This window comes from Sebastes fasciatus, chromosome 1 (genome assembly GCF_043250625.1).
Source record: "Sebastes fasciatus isolate fSebFas1 chromosome 1, fSebFas1.pri, whole genome shotgun sequence".
NCBI classification, from domain to species: Eukaryota; Metazoa; Chordata; class Actinopteri; order Perciformes; family Sebastidae; genus Sebastes; species Sebastes fasciatus.
The window spans coordinates 11350368-11364789 of NC_133795.1; the positions used below are offsets into that span (position 1 = coordinate 11350368).

At 41.1% G+C, this 14422-nt stretch overlaps 1 protein-coding gene across 8 annotated transcripts in view; it reads left to right on the forward strand.

Moving 5' to 3' along the window:
• cita (citron rho-interacting serine/threonine kinase a) overlaps positions 1-14422 on the forward strand; it is a 53548-nt gene that overhangs the window by 30841 nt on the left and 8285 nt on the right. For 2 of the 8 annotated variants that reach the window (XM_074629040.1, XM_074629050.1), the window contains exons 23-39: positions 1439-1636; positions 1858-1911; positions 2549-2746; positions 3977-4170; positions 4275-4410; positions 4835-4939; positions 6311-6451; positions 6681-6788; positions 6891-7083; positions 8373-8534; positions 9327-9350; positions 9875-10012; positions 11359-11539; positions 11636-11727; positions 11864-11968; positions 12187-12356; positions 12701-12745. In XM_074629040.1, coding sequence (XP_074485141.1) covers positions 1439-1636; positions 1858-1911; positions 2549-2746; positions 3977-4170; positions 4275-4410; positions 4835-4939; positions 6311-6451; positions 6681-6788; positions 6891-7083; positions 8373-8534; positions 9327-9350; positions 9875-10012; positions 11359-11539; positions 11636-11727; positions 11864-11968; positions 12187-12356; positions 12701-12745 — 2244 coding nt within the window. The remainder of the gene's footprint in view (positions 1-1438; positions 1637-1857; positions 1912-2548; positions 2747-3976; positions 4171-4274; positions 4411-4834; positions 4940-6310; positions 6452-6680; positions 6789-6890; positions 7084-8372; positions 8535-9326; positions 9351-9874; positions 10013-11358; positions 11540-11635; positions 11728-11863; positions 11969-12186; positions 12357-12700; positions 12746-14422) is intronic. The other 6 variants (XM_074629060.1, XM_074629068.1, XM_074629077.1 and 3 more) reach the window with 3 other exon arrangements.

The window sequence follows — 14422 nt, forward strand, 5'->3', positions numbered from 1 at the left end:
TACCATCTGCAGCTTTAAAGCCCCCATGTTGTCGAGCATCCACCCTGCAGACGTATCCTTGAGGAAGATGCTTTTTGTCTTTCAGCTATGGTCTGCAGTCTGACCTCCCTGTGAAAGCTTTATAACTTTTTCTCTACAAGACTAAATGAAGTCTAACATTTATGCATTAAAGTTAATGCTAGTTAATTCAAGAAAAAGAACAAAAGTGGATGTTTTTTTTGCCCATTTCAGATGTTTGACATTCACCTGTAAATTTTTAATAATGCATTAAACTAGAGGCAGGAGTTTTAAAAGTACATAATGTGTCTCCACCGCTCTGAGAAATGCACCAAATCCATTAGCTGTGTGTGCATCCTGTTCTATAAAAAGAAGTTTTGACGTAAATTGAGAGCCACAATGCCCCCTTTCTCCTGTTTGAAAGCTCTCACCCCCCGGTGTGCTGTCTGCCGATGTTACCGGCGGACAACCTGCTGACTGGATGTCATATCTCTACCTCCACAAACTCTTCCCCACTGAGACGTGATACACAGATTGGCACTAATTGCTGGCCTGTTTGTACTCCCACATACAAACACACAGAGACACACACACACACACACACACACTGTCCTCTCTCTCACACACAAATATTTACTTTCAGATGAGAGCCGCCGTTGCATCTCTGTAATAGCCAGAAACATGTAGAGAAGATAGATGCACCCTTGTGTGTCTCAACTTTATTTTGTTTTAGGACTCCTTGCCAGCGCAGTGTGTGCATGTGTTCTTTGAAAAGCTTGAAAAGGTCTTACATTATTCCATTTTTAGGTCTTAACAAGTATGACAGTTTAAATCCAATTACCAGAGGTCTTATATTTCACCATGCACTTTAAGGTTTCTCTTGTGCTGTCCAATTTTTGTTCTTAATCGGAGAGTTTGCATCTGCAGTTCTATATCTGCTAGTTGAACTAGTGTCCCCCTGACATCCTCTAATTATTCTCCTTCTGGCCTTTTTCCTATGCTGCCCATGCAGCTTGTTTAACGTCTGATTATTTGAAAAAACTGGATACTTTTTCACCTTTGTTTCATTACTTTGTTCTTTTAATTGGTCTTCAATGTATAATGGCATTAAAAAAAGTTCCATAACAGTCTTGAAATGGGCTGTAACCTATTGGAATCTAAGGTAGCCCATATGTAGTTATATAAGTAACTGCATGTTCCAAATTCATATCAGCAATGCCAGAAAATGTCAGCACAACAGATAGATCATATGGTTTCAAGCAGTCCTCTATGCTGATTTTAACCAGTTTTTTAGATTCCATCCAATTTCTGAATCGCCCTGATGTCCTACTACACAGAGCAGGTTAAAGGATGCTGAGAATTATATGCAAATGCAATCTATTCCAGGTCCGATGTACACTATGATATACACAGCATTCACCCTAGTACTTTTTCCTTGTAGATGGGCCTAGAACATGAAGAAGAGAAGATGGAGATCAAGAGACAGGTGTCAGAGTTGACCCTCTCCCTGCAGGAGCGCGAGTCCCAGATTAGCAGCCTGCAGGCTGCACGTCTTGCCCTGGAGAGCCAGCTGCAGCAGGCAAAGACTGAGCTGGAGGAGACCACCGCCGAGGCTGAGGAGGAGATCGACGCCCTCAGGGTAAAACGAACACATATGTGTGTGTGCAATCAGTCGCTCAGGTGCACATACATTTAGAACAAAAATATTCAGATGTAGGCAATCTGTATTGTGCACGCAGTCTGAAGGAAAGGCCAGGTTATGTTTTCAGTCTAATTTAAATATGCAATACATCATTCTTCATAATTTCGTCAGTTAGACGTGGTTGTATTTTTTAATTCGTTTGCTCTTCCTTCTCACAGAATCACAGAGATGAAATTCAGCGCAAGTTTGATGCCTTGAGAGACAGCTGCTCAGTAAGTGCTATCGCAGCCTTTTGTCTTTGCTTTCAGCAGCAGCAGCAGAACAATCTCCACAAGACATTTGAATATATGGTGATTCATTTGCAACTTAAAACATTGTGTTCCACTGAATCAAGTCTTTGGCAAGGAAGCACGGCTTGCATTCATAGGGCATTCTCCAACTTTGCCCAACACTTGAGTTCATACAATACATACATATTTTTTACACAAACATATTTACTGTAAATAAAAAGATGACATGAATACAAAACCTTCAACAAATCACCTCCTTCAAATTTCAAATAAAAATATTTAAGGGCTCTTTCACAAGACATAGTCCGTCTGTCTAGTCCGAATCAGAGTGAAATTTATTCTTTTGGTTTGCTTTTAATTAAGTCTGGAAAATCTTTTTTGTCCCAAGAGCTGCCACTTCTACGCAGGGAATCACAGACTTCGAAATATTGCTGTCAAAGTTTTTTCACTTTGACTCGGCACTGATCCACTGTACGCACGAATCCCTTCTCCTCCAGTTTATCTCGAATTACTTTACAAACGTCACTATTTTTGCAGACTTTATTTAGCATATTTCTTAAAAATATCTGTTCACCTCCATAAGCAAGGCTACAACTTCTACCTGTTTGTGTCGCCTCAGGTGATCACTGACCTGGAGGAGCAGCTGACGCAGCTGAGTCAGGAGAATGCAGAGTTGAACCGCCAGAACTTCTACCTGTCCAAACAGCTTGACGAAGCGTCAGATGAGAGGGAGGACCAGCTGCAGCTCAGCCAGGAAGTGGACAGGCTGAGGAGGGAGGTGGCTGACCGCGAGATGCACCTCAACAACCAGAAACAGGTAACACAAACACAAATGCTTGAAAGCTCTTGAACATAATTAACTATATGGGTACTGTTGAGTCATTTGGTCACCTGCAGCTCAGAAAGATCTAAAAGAAAAACTCCAAATTGTCCAAAACAGAGCCGCCAGATTAGCTCTCCATTATACAATGCCCACAGATTCAAATGCACAGTAATCTCTCATGGCTTCCTGTAGAGAATAGATTACAATCCAGTCTTCTGATCTACTTCAGCAGTATCTTAAAAAGACAAGAAACCACAGGATTTTACTGACCAAATGTTCATCAGTAGAGAACATAAGTATCTAACAAGACAGGCCAGTTTAGGATATCTGTTACCACCTAGACAGACTCAAATCTACTGTAATTTACAGGATGGAACTCTTTACCAAATCATGTTACTATAACAAATACCAGAGCCACTTTCAAGAAAGCATTAAAAGCAAATTTAATGCAATTAACTGCGTGAACAAACAGAAAATTATTTTTCTGGCATGATGCTGATGTTTTTTTGTTTGTGGTGTCTAAAGGTTTTAAATATGCATACCTCGCTGCATGGAATGTACTGGCATCATTTTTACGTAAGGTAATGTGAGGACAGGGATTTTTGGTATATAATGTGATGTTTGAATGTACATCATTGTTTGTAATTTCTGTGTCGGACCCCAGGAAGACAGGCAGACGTCATAGCGTCCTTATAAACTAAACTGTATAAAGTTAAAGATATTCAGCCTGTTCTGATTCCCAGGGCGTTTAATACCAAGGCTTTGGTATTCCATTGACTGTAATGTAAACCCATCCGCGGCAACAGTAAACGCTCCAAGAAAGTGCGCCAATTTGTGTCCAATGTTCTCAACACTCACTGTTATTTTAACGGTAGTTCAGTGTAATTTTCACTGTACAAATGTAGTAGTTTTAAGCCCAACCATGTAGTTCTTTCCTAAACTTAACAATAGTGGTTTTGATGCTGAAAATAAAGTGAAGCCAAAGCAGCGGTATGTGCCGAGTTGGGATGAGAACGTGTTGATATTGTATCAAGTCAAGTTGTGTTTTTAACCGTATTCATCCTGATGTTCCAGACCAAAGATGTGATGCATCATATCATTAAGCCTAATAATACTGAGACTGTGTGCTGTCACTTAAAATGCAGGCGAGACAACAATCACGTGGTTTCGCCCAAAAGCTGTGAAAGATGTTCTCTCTTCAGTTTTGCTTGTTTATCCTCCCAGAACATTGAGACACTGAAGACCACATGCAGCATGCTGGAAGAGCAGGTGGTCGAGCTGGAGTCCCTGAATGACGAGTTGCTGGAGAAGGAGAGGCAGTGGGAGGCTTGGAGAGGAGCCCTGGAGGATGAAAAAAGCCAAGCCGAGAGACGCACCAGAGACCTGCAGAGACTGTTGGACAATGAGAAGCAGAACAGGTAACATACAAACATTACTCACACTGTGTTATTATGAATGAGAATGACCATATATACATTATAATGTATATCTATTGTAATACTTGTTATTGTGCCGTTCACAGGCTGCGTGCAGACCAGCGCAGCTCTGAATCTCGCCAGGCCGTGGAGCTGGCAGTCAAAGAGCACAAGGCTGAGATAATGGCCTTACAGCAGGCCTTGAAGGAGCAGAGACTGAAGGCTGAAAGTCTGTCTGATACTGTGAGTCACAAGTGTTTTTGTGTCGTACTTATGATCTAACTTTAAAGGTGCTATTGATAACATTGATAACATTCAGCCACTAGATGTCACACCTTGTAAGAAGCCTTTTTAGAAGTGTGAATCAAACGTCCGATATCTTCTACAGAGATAAACAACACATTCATTTTAGACCCGCCAACATTTTTTAAATGATTAATTCACAATCATCTTTTCTTTTTTTTAGGAAAATAATTTTTTTTCGGCACCTTTCTAAAAGCTCTGCGGATGAATTACTCTAAAAAGATTATTCGTCTACATAAAAATGTTATCGATAGACCTTTAAAAACTCATTTTAATTCTGAGAGAGAAGATCCACTCTGTGTTTGTGGAGGTGAATTCAACCTTCAGTTATAACACTTTAACATGTACTCACATGTTCTTACAGCTCAATGATCTGGAGAAGAAGCACGCCATGCTGGAGATGAACGCCCGCAGCTTACAACAGAAACTGGAGACAGAGAGAGAGCTGAAACAGAGGCTGATGGAAGAGGTAGAAAGTGAAATGCAACCACATAAACACACACCTGTTTTTATTAAATTTAAATTACATTACATACATCAAGAAAATAATCTTTTTCTTTTTTTTTTTATTGTGAGGTCTTAGCGCTTACAAATATCATCAATTTAATTTGAACAAAGTCCATAGATTTTTAGGCATTGGTGATTAAATAATATCAAAATATGTATCTTCCAAATTAATTTTATTGACATGAATCTGTTTGAAACAGCACAATATTTTATTGCAAATGAATTTGACTGGTAAAATCCCAGTAGAAATACTCAAACCAGCCCATCTGGCACCAACAACCATGCCACGTTCAGAGACACTTCAATCACCTTTTTTTCCTCACTGTGATGCTTGTTTTGAACTTCAGCAGATCGTCTCGACCATGTCTACATGCCTTAATGCATTGAGTTGTTGCCATGCGATGGGCTGATTAGATGTTTGTGTTAACGAGCAGTTGAAGAGGTGTAATCCTATACAGTGTATATATATATAGGGTTAACCGTGTAACCTATATATACACATAGAGTATGTATACACTGTATATTGCCATAGATGGTACAATGAATGAATTTACTCATGACTCAATGATGGGGCCTTTTGTATGAATAAGTGACGCCTATTGAAACCAGTGGGCAACCTCCGGTTCTGAGAAGTGAAGTCCATGCGGAAGTGCATTAAACTTGCATTCTCTCTAATAGCCAGCAGGGGGCGACTCCTCTGGTTGCAAAAAGAAGTCTGATTGTATAGAAGTCTATGAGAAAATGAGCCTACTTCTCACTTAATTTATTACCTCAGTAAACATGAGTTTATGGTCTCAGTTGCTAGTTTCAAGTCTTCTTCAATACAGCATGATGTTCATTTAGTAAATTATGGTCCCATTTTGAGTAAAATAGACCATAAAGCAGGGTATGCTTTGGACCTTATGAACACTTATCAAAGTTTTCTATCACTATACATCTTTAGAATGAAAGAAAAACTACTACAGGTCAAATGCTTACTCGTTGAAAATTGTTTAAATTAGTCCAAAAGAGAGCTGGGGAACTTGCAGTATTACTATTCTCCTGCCCACCACATTGCTATGATACAATTCAGAGTCTAGGGTGTTGGGATATGTAGTGTTTGTCTACATCCAGTCAGGAATAGGTACTAATAGACAGTTTAGAATATATGTTGCAATTTTGCAACTGTGGGCCTCAGAGGGTTTTAAACAGTTGGCTAAAAATGGTCTTCTGATTGGGACATCTGTTTGAGACACATCTCCTCTTAACCGAGTTAATTATATTTGCCACAATTCTGAAATGTGTCTGCTTTTGAATCTGATCTCCTACTTTAAATATCTGCGTGTCCCCACAGCAAGGGAAGCTGCAGCAGCAGATGGACCTCCAGAAGAGCCACATATTCCGTCTGACCCAAGGCCTGCAGGACGCCCTGGACCAGACCGACATGCTCAAGACTGAGAGGACCGATCTGGAGTACCAGCTGGAGAATATACAGGTGCTCAATGCTATACCTTTGCAATCTGATGAAATACAGCGGTCTCCAGGGAGAAACAGGGTCCTAGTTAGATATTAGAATAGTGTGACGGATGTTGGCAAGTAACGAGGTATCTCAGGGGGACCGAGAGGATATAGGAAATCCTAATTCATGTGTTCTCAAAGGGAATTCTTTTAATGTTGTCTTCAAAGGTATTTCCTTCTCTGATGATCTGTTTTCCTTCCTGCAGGCTGTATACTCCCATGAGAAGGTGAAGATGGAGGGGACAATCTCCCAGCAGACCAAACTTATTGATTTCCTCCAGGCCAAAATGGACCAGCCCACCAAGAAAAAGAAGGTCTGGGAAAACATTTTAAGCCATATTAGATTGATAAGCAGCCTCTATCTAAAATGATGTATGTTTTGCATAATATTAGTAACACGTTCCCTCTCTGAATAGGGTATATTCGGGCGGCGGCGGGAGGATGTAGGCACCACAACTAACGGGGCGCTGGCTCCACAGGCCCAGCCAGCAGTTCCCATGCAGTACGGTGACATGAAAATGGCTTTTGAAAAGGAGCGCTCAAGATGCGCTGATCTGGAAGAGGCTCTGCAGAAGATGAGGATAGAGCTACGATCCCTGAGAGAAGAGGGTAGGTCCCAGTGTTGGGCAGCACAGTGACTGCACCAGATATCAGACAGGCTTTATGTCTTATGGCATCCCTCAGCAGCAAGGAATGAGATGATACTCTGTAGCTTGACCTTGGCTTTTTTAAATCTTTAATTGTTGTTGACACAGAGTCAGAGAGGCGATGATTTAACTCCAGTAATCATGTTTTTTCATGAAAACTTATACCACCATAAAGTTAGGTTTGTCACTGGAGATGAGAAATGACAGCAGCTCAGGAAATCCTGTATTGTGCCTCCTCCCTTATCTGTTCCCGGACATCTTTTAACAGAGTTGCCATGGCAGCATCTTGCTCCATTACCGACATCTGCCAGCTCCTATGAGATTTATATCCGAATCTATTAGTTTTTTGATAATGGTGCCAGACATTTCCAGCTTAAAGGGATATTTAGGGTGTTTTAAAGTGGTAAGTACTTATCCATAGTCAATGTATTACCTACAGTAGATGACGGTCGGCACGCCCCCAGTTTGGAGAAACAGACAGGAGTTACTGCACGAGAGCAAAATATACTGTTGTGGACGGGGCCGGCAGCAAAACGTATTATAAACACTTAAAAGAAAGGCCCTCCTAAAAAAAATCTGTTTAAGTGTACACTATATTTAGAATATTTTCACCGGTTTACCTTGCCGTGAGACGGCTATACAGTCTGTTTCCAAAAGTGAATTGAAGCTGTAAACTATGCTCTCGCCCAAGCAACCAGATCCATTGGAAAAAAAACAGTAATTTTACATTGCAGAACACGAGTTGCTAGTTTACTGCTGCCTCGATCTGTTGGTTTTTGTTTGTATCATTGTGTGACTCTGGAGCTTTAAATGGTTAGTTTGGATTGACCAAAGTCACACAATAACACAAACAAACTAACCGATCGAGGCAGCGGTAGACCAGCAACTCCCCTGATCTGCGAGGTAATATTACAGTGTGGTGGATTTAGCGAGAGCATAGATGGATACAATGGTTTCAGTTTCTTGTCGGAGAGGGCTGTCTTACGGCGAGGTAAAGCAGTGAAACTATTCTAAATATAGCGTACACTTAAAGTGATATTGATTTTTTTAGTTGAGCCTTTCTTTTAGGTGTCTAAAATACGTTTTGCTGCCGGCCTCGTCTTCAGCAGTACATTGCTTTGGTTCCGTGTGGTAACACTGACTATGGATAAGTACCTTCATACAACCACACTTCAAAACACCCAAACTATCCCTTTTAATAGCTATTTATGATCTAATATAAGGTTGTTTTATTTGTTTATGTTAACACAGCGGCTCATTTCAAAGCCCAAGAACATGTGGGTACTTCCACGCCGGCCCAGGCTCGACATCAAATCCTCATGTCGGCCATTGTCAAATCCCCCGAACATCAACCCAACCCCAGCAGCCTGCTCAACCCCTCCACCCGATGCAAGGAGACCTCCACACCTGAAGGTTAGCCACACACACACAGACTAATAAACAAACACACAGGTAAACTCAATGCTGCCCCCAGCCATTCAGCCCGAACTTGAAGGATTTGCTGTTCTGAAGCTGTACAGTGTCCCCCGTAGGAGTGTTCACCCTTATGCTATCAGTACAAATGGACTCTCTGTTCCCTTATTTTGTTTGTACATGTGGTGTGTTTATGTGTGTGTTCTTTCTATGGCCTGTCTCACAAAGCAGGATTATGAAGTTGGATAACTGTACTCAGTGCATGTTAAACCTGCTCTAAACCAGGGACATGGACTGAAGTAAAAAAAACACTTTCGGTTTTATTCACTGTGCATTTATCCAGCTGACATTGTAACCCTGCTTTAGCCTGTCTCACAAAGTAAGAATAGTGGATTAGCCAGGTAGCAGTTGTTTTGATCCAAGCTTCCCACTATCACAAAGCTAAATTACCTCTTTTTTATGGGGATGATCACCATGGAAACTGAACCGTTGCTGCATATATCATAACAGCGTGGCAGGTTCAGTAGATCATATCAAAATGTGTGAACAACCCATCTCCTAAAAAATGGAAAAACAACAACATCTCTAAATACCACAGCATCAGAAATTATACTACCATAAAATAGCCCAGTATGTGAATTTTATCAGACACACATGTTTGGATAACAGTAGCCTGGCTAAGTTGAACTTGCTTCGTGACTCAGGTTCCTTCCTGTCCGTGGTCCTTTGCGTTCACATAGATATTGTTAGACTGCTCTCTCCTTTCTGTCTCTTTCCTCTTGCTCCTCACAGAAAAGAGGAGGGTCACCTTTGAAAGTAAGTTAGCAGTCACCACAGTGTGTCCCCTCACATGCATGAGCTCATCTCCATGCATGTTAAACTGCACATTAAACACCTACAAGCTCATATCATTCTGTCTTATTGTCCCGTTGTCAAGCTAACTGTAACTTGATCGAAGACTTTGTTCTTAAAGGTCAAGTTTGACGTGATGTTTTTCCCCAAGCATCATTCCTGGAGTCATGATTTAGATAGCATATGGTTGGATCGGCAGCTTTTCACCCAGAAACATTTTAATGCATCCCATGGTCATTGGCATGCATAATCTGATTCTGACTGACTATATTAGAATACTTGAGCATTGACATGCCTAATATCTTAAATTAGAAATAATTCATTCATTATTCAAATTGCCCCATGCTGCTTGAAACAAAACTGAACCTCATGGACTTGTTGCTGACTTCTGAAGTGATTTTAAGCCTGAAACAAAATATTCTGGTGTCATATTTCTCTCTCAGTAACTCCTATCCCCGCCAACGTCTTCTTCCCTTTTTGCATTGCAGAGTTTGGTCGTCGCGTGAAAGAGAGAATGCATCACAACATCCCTCATCGCTTCACGGTGGGCCTCAACATGAGAGCTGCCAAGTGTACCGTCTGCCTGGACACTGTGCATTTTGGACGACAGGCTGCCACTTGTCTAGGTTTGTATCCTGCACTGTAGCTGGTAAAAAAAACTGAATGTGAAGATATTTCAGAGGACAAATTACCCCATTTTCCCATGTTTTTGTGTCTAAGTGACTAAAGGGGATAACACTTTTTAAAATTGGTCCAGTATTGAGTGAGAACGCTGTAACCTGCAGCTGCAAAACAGGCTGGAATGTAGTCCTTCGGTGCAATTACGTACCATCAATGTACGTCCAATTAAAATGCTTGTTTTTGCCACTGACAGGATCTGATTGTTTTTATAAGTATCTGAAATCATTATGGAAACAAACTGAAAGCAAACTCTGAAAAAAGCTAAATATTCAGCCATGTCATCATAAAATCTTTTAGATAACACTAAGCTACGTTTTCTGTGCTCCAACACAACAAACTCTGACAACACCGGCACTCCTCCCTCCAACTCTCACTCACGTTTCCACCGTTGTCTTCTGGCAACATGTCACCTATCGCGAGATTTCAGAAGACTTCTCCTTGAGTGAATGGTAAAAAAAAATGTTTTATTTCTCTGTAGGGTCCTTTCCATAATGTTGTCAGACACTTATAATAACAATCAGAGCCAATGTTAGTGGCAATGTTAATACAGAATAATTCATATTATGATATTCATATTTATTAATATTCATTACATTCAACCTGTAAATGTGTAAATTTAACTTAACTAATGTCTTTATTTATCTCTTTTTAAATTGTACTTGTACTAGCGTCACTTTTCAAACATAACGTTGCTACCACTGCTGTTTTCTGGTACTGCTTTTTTTATTTTATTTTTTATTTGTTATACTTTAACTACTCGAGAGAAGCCACGCGACTTTCATTGTAATAATAAAGATCATTCTGATTCTGAAACAAACGTACATTGACCCTGCTTAATTGCACTGAAGAATTACATTGCAGCCCGCTCAACACTGGACCACTTTTTTCTTGTCCCCGTTACGCCAAATTTACACCAGGCAGCGGCGAAGTGCGTCTCTCTACAATAATTACGTTTTTCTGCGGCCGGGAGACGTATTCATGTGTTTCAGGCGGGAAGAAATTCTTTGTAACATACTGTAGGTCAACTTGTCACAGGATCTGTTGAAGCTGCTGCTGAATCAAATGACCACAGCTCGCTGAGCTCGGGAGCAGCCGCAGCAGCTTTTCATAGACATTGCATGGCAGCTCGCCGCAGGCTGCACTTCACCACTGCTCTGGTGTGAATTCGGCGTTAGGATCCGTGTTGAAAAATACCCAAGTTTCCCTTTAACATTCTGATATGAACTCCCTTATTTTTTGATAAGACTGCACTTTAACCCCATATTACCCCTCTCTCTTTGTTGTATTACAGAGTGTCACACCCTGTGTCACCCTAAATGCTCACCTTGTCTTCCGGCCACCTGCGGTCTGCCAGCCGAGTACGCCACTCACTTTTCAGAGGCTCTGTGCCGAGAAAAGGCAAACTCTCCTGCACTGCAGGTCAAAGAGGCCAGTGGGCATGTTCGCTTGGAGGGATGGATGAAGCAGCCGAGGTAACCTCAGACCTCGGTACTTTACTACCATACTGACCGTATGTTTTTTTTTTCACAGCTTTGACAGTAGTGTGTTTTGTGTGTTTGCTCATGCAGAAATTGCAAGCGTGGACAGCAGGGCTGGGAGAGGAAATATGTGGTGCTTGATGGAACCAAAGTATCCATCTATGATACTGAGCCCAGAGAAGGTCAGTACTTTTAGGATAGATATTAAACTTGACAAAACATCGCTGACCCATTCCTTAATGAGACAGTTTGTAATCATTACCTTATAGATCAATAGAGCAGTATCCAATAGAAAATCATGTGTTGTTTTTCTTCTAGACTACATAAAGATTGAGGAGGAGTTTGAGCTCTGTCTGCCTGATGGAGAGGTGACCGTTCATGGAGCTGTTGGAGCCTCTGAGCTCATCAACACCGCCAAGTCAGGTACTGGATCAATACCACCTAATCCTGCTGCCTTCTGCCTATTGTAGAATTTGAAGTGTATCATCCTCTCCCCCAAATTTTAAATTGGATCCATGTGTCTAATCTATACTTTTAAATCTCAAAATACCACAAAATGTTGACATTTCGGCTCAGCTGTGAAATTAAGCTGTTTGCCAGATAGCCAACCAGTCCGTCTTTCTGTGTGTGTGCGTACGCAGACATCCCGTATGTGTTGAAGCTGGAGTCACATCCCCACACCACCTGCTGGCCAGGCCAGTCCATCTACTTCATGGCTCCCAGCTTCCCTGATAAGCAGCGCTGGGTGGCTGTACTGGAGTCTGTGGTGGCTGGTAGCCGCGGATCGAAAGACAAAGTGGATTCGGATGCTGTAAGTAGTGTGTGTGTTTGTGTGTGTTTTCTGATTGTGTCAGGCCTGATTGGGTTCTCCTTATACTAGACAAACACTTATTATGCACATTTCAAATAATAACTTTATCCGCGGGTGGCTGTATTGTTTGGTGTGAAAATTAGGTCAAATATATTGAATGGCCCCATTAAACATCAGCCAGTGCCTTCACTCCGTTTTCTCTCCCTCCCCCTTTCTTTCTCTTTCTGCATGTTCTCAACATCCACGTCTTTCTATTTGTGTGTTGTTGTCATTCGTCTTTGTTGATGTGATTATACTGTGCGTGTGTATCTCCATTCAACTCGGTTGTGTGGATCATATTATAGGCAGGTGGTTCTAAAAGACAGAAGAACCTATCCCCTCTGGTTCAGGTACAGTAAGTAGCTGCACGAACGCTTGGGCTTCAGTCGACCGACCGACTGAGCATGCAGTAGCTGCACACATCTACGCATATGCAACACTGTTCAGAGCAGGTCAACACAGCCCCGGAGCTGAGTCACTGAATATGTTCCACAGAAGTGAAAAACACACTCACACATTATTATACCAAACACTCATAAACATACATAGTGCATGGATGTGAATAGGCACTGCATCTCTGGCTTGGTGCCATATGCTATGTCATGCATGCTTCTGCAAAAGCCATGCACTGCAGTAGCCCCCTTCACTGAAACATGACAGACACATATACGCACTCCTTCAGTCTGCAGGCTTCTGCTGTTGCTGTTGTGTGTGTTTATTGCTGTTTCAGGAGAACTTTCCCATCCCTCTTTCACCCTGTGATAAACGACCCTTGGAAATAATGTTACATTTTCTCTAAACTGTATGTCAGCGTTTCCAAAAAGTGTTAACCCTGCCTTGTTAATTGTGTCACCTGTTCAAATATGCATTTTTTTTTGCCTTACGGCACAATACACTACATGGCCTAAAGTAAACGGACACCCACCTGAACATTACACCCATACAGCATGTGATTGCTGAACATCAAATTCAGCTTCCGTCTATGAGAGCCGGCTGTCAATCACTCGCGAACTCCGATCAAACGGTCAAACTAGGCAGCGCTGATCAAATACGAATCAATATTCTGTTACTGTAATGCCTATTTCTCTCCTCAAATGTTGTCAGAATCATCTTGTAGCGCACAGTTTAGCTGTAAAATGAGAAAGCTGGAGCACAGCCAATAGGAACGCTCTCTCTAAAATGACCTGTGATTGGCTCTCTTTTTAAAGCCTGAAAACAGAGCCACGAGGTGCAGAAGTTTAGTTTTCTCTCAGAACACTTGAATTACAATATGCTGAAAGGTTATTATGGAATTTTTGCCCAATGATGCAAAAAATATTCTGCCTACTGCAGGTTTAATGTTTCCCTTAACTTGGATTGTTGGGCCCAAACCAAGAAAAACAGCCCCCCAAGACTACACACAAGTACACAAAAATATGTGGATATTAGAGTCTGCTTTTGGCCACATAGTGTATGCATAAAGTTCCACCCTTTTTCAGCCCAATTAGTCAATTTCACACTGCAGCACTTGTGACTTCTCATAATTAGCTGTCAAGCATAAAATGGTCATCCATGCTGTGTAGCCTGAGGTAAACAGCATCCATTAAGCTTTGAACGCTGATGATAATTAAAGAAAGGCACTGCCAGTTTTCAACCATGTGTTTTAATGAATATAACTACTTTTCGTGACTGCTGTTGTTGCTACGTGGTTATTTCTATGGCCACCCAGAAAACCTTTATATTTTGTAAAAAACTGCCAAGTAGTAAAAAGTTTCCATCAAATGTTTGGTCAATTCCTAGTGTTGTTTACCGACTCTTTGATTGGTCATTATAATTTAGATAATGTTTTTTCTTCTAGTCAAAGTTATTTTTACATTTGACCTATTTAGGTAAATAGTATTCTCCCAAACATGAAATAAATGTTATACCTTGAAAAATACTGAAATAGAATCATGTTGGCATTGAAACTCGGGTATTGTAGTAAATATCTGACAATACCTCTCCCAAATAAAAAAATGTTTTGTGTTGTCGTTGGAGAAAATATGTCA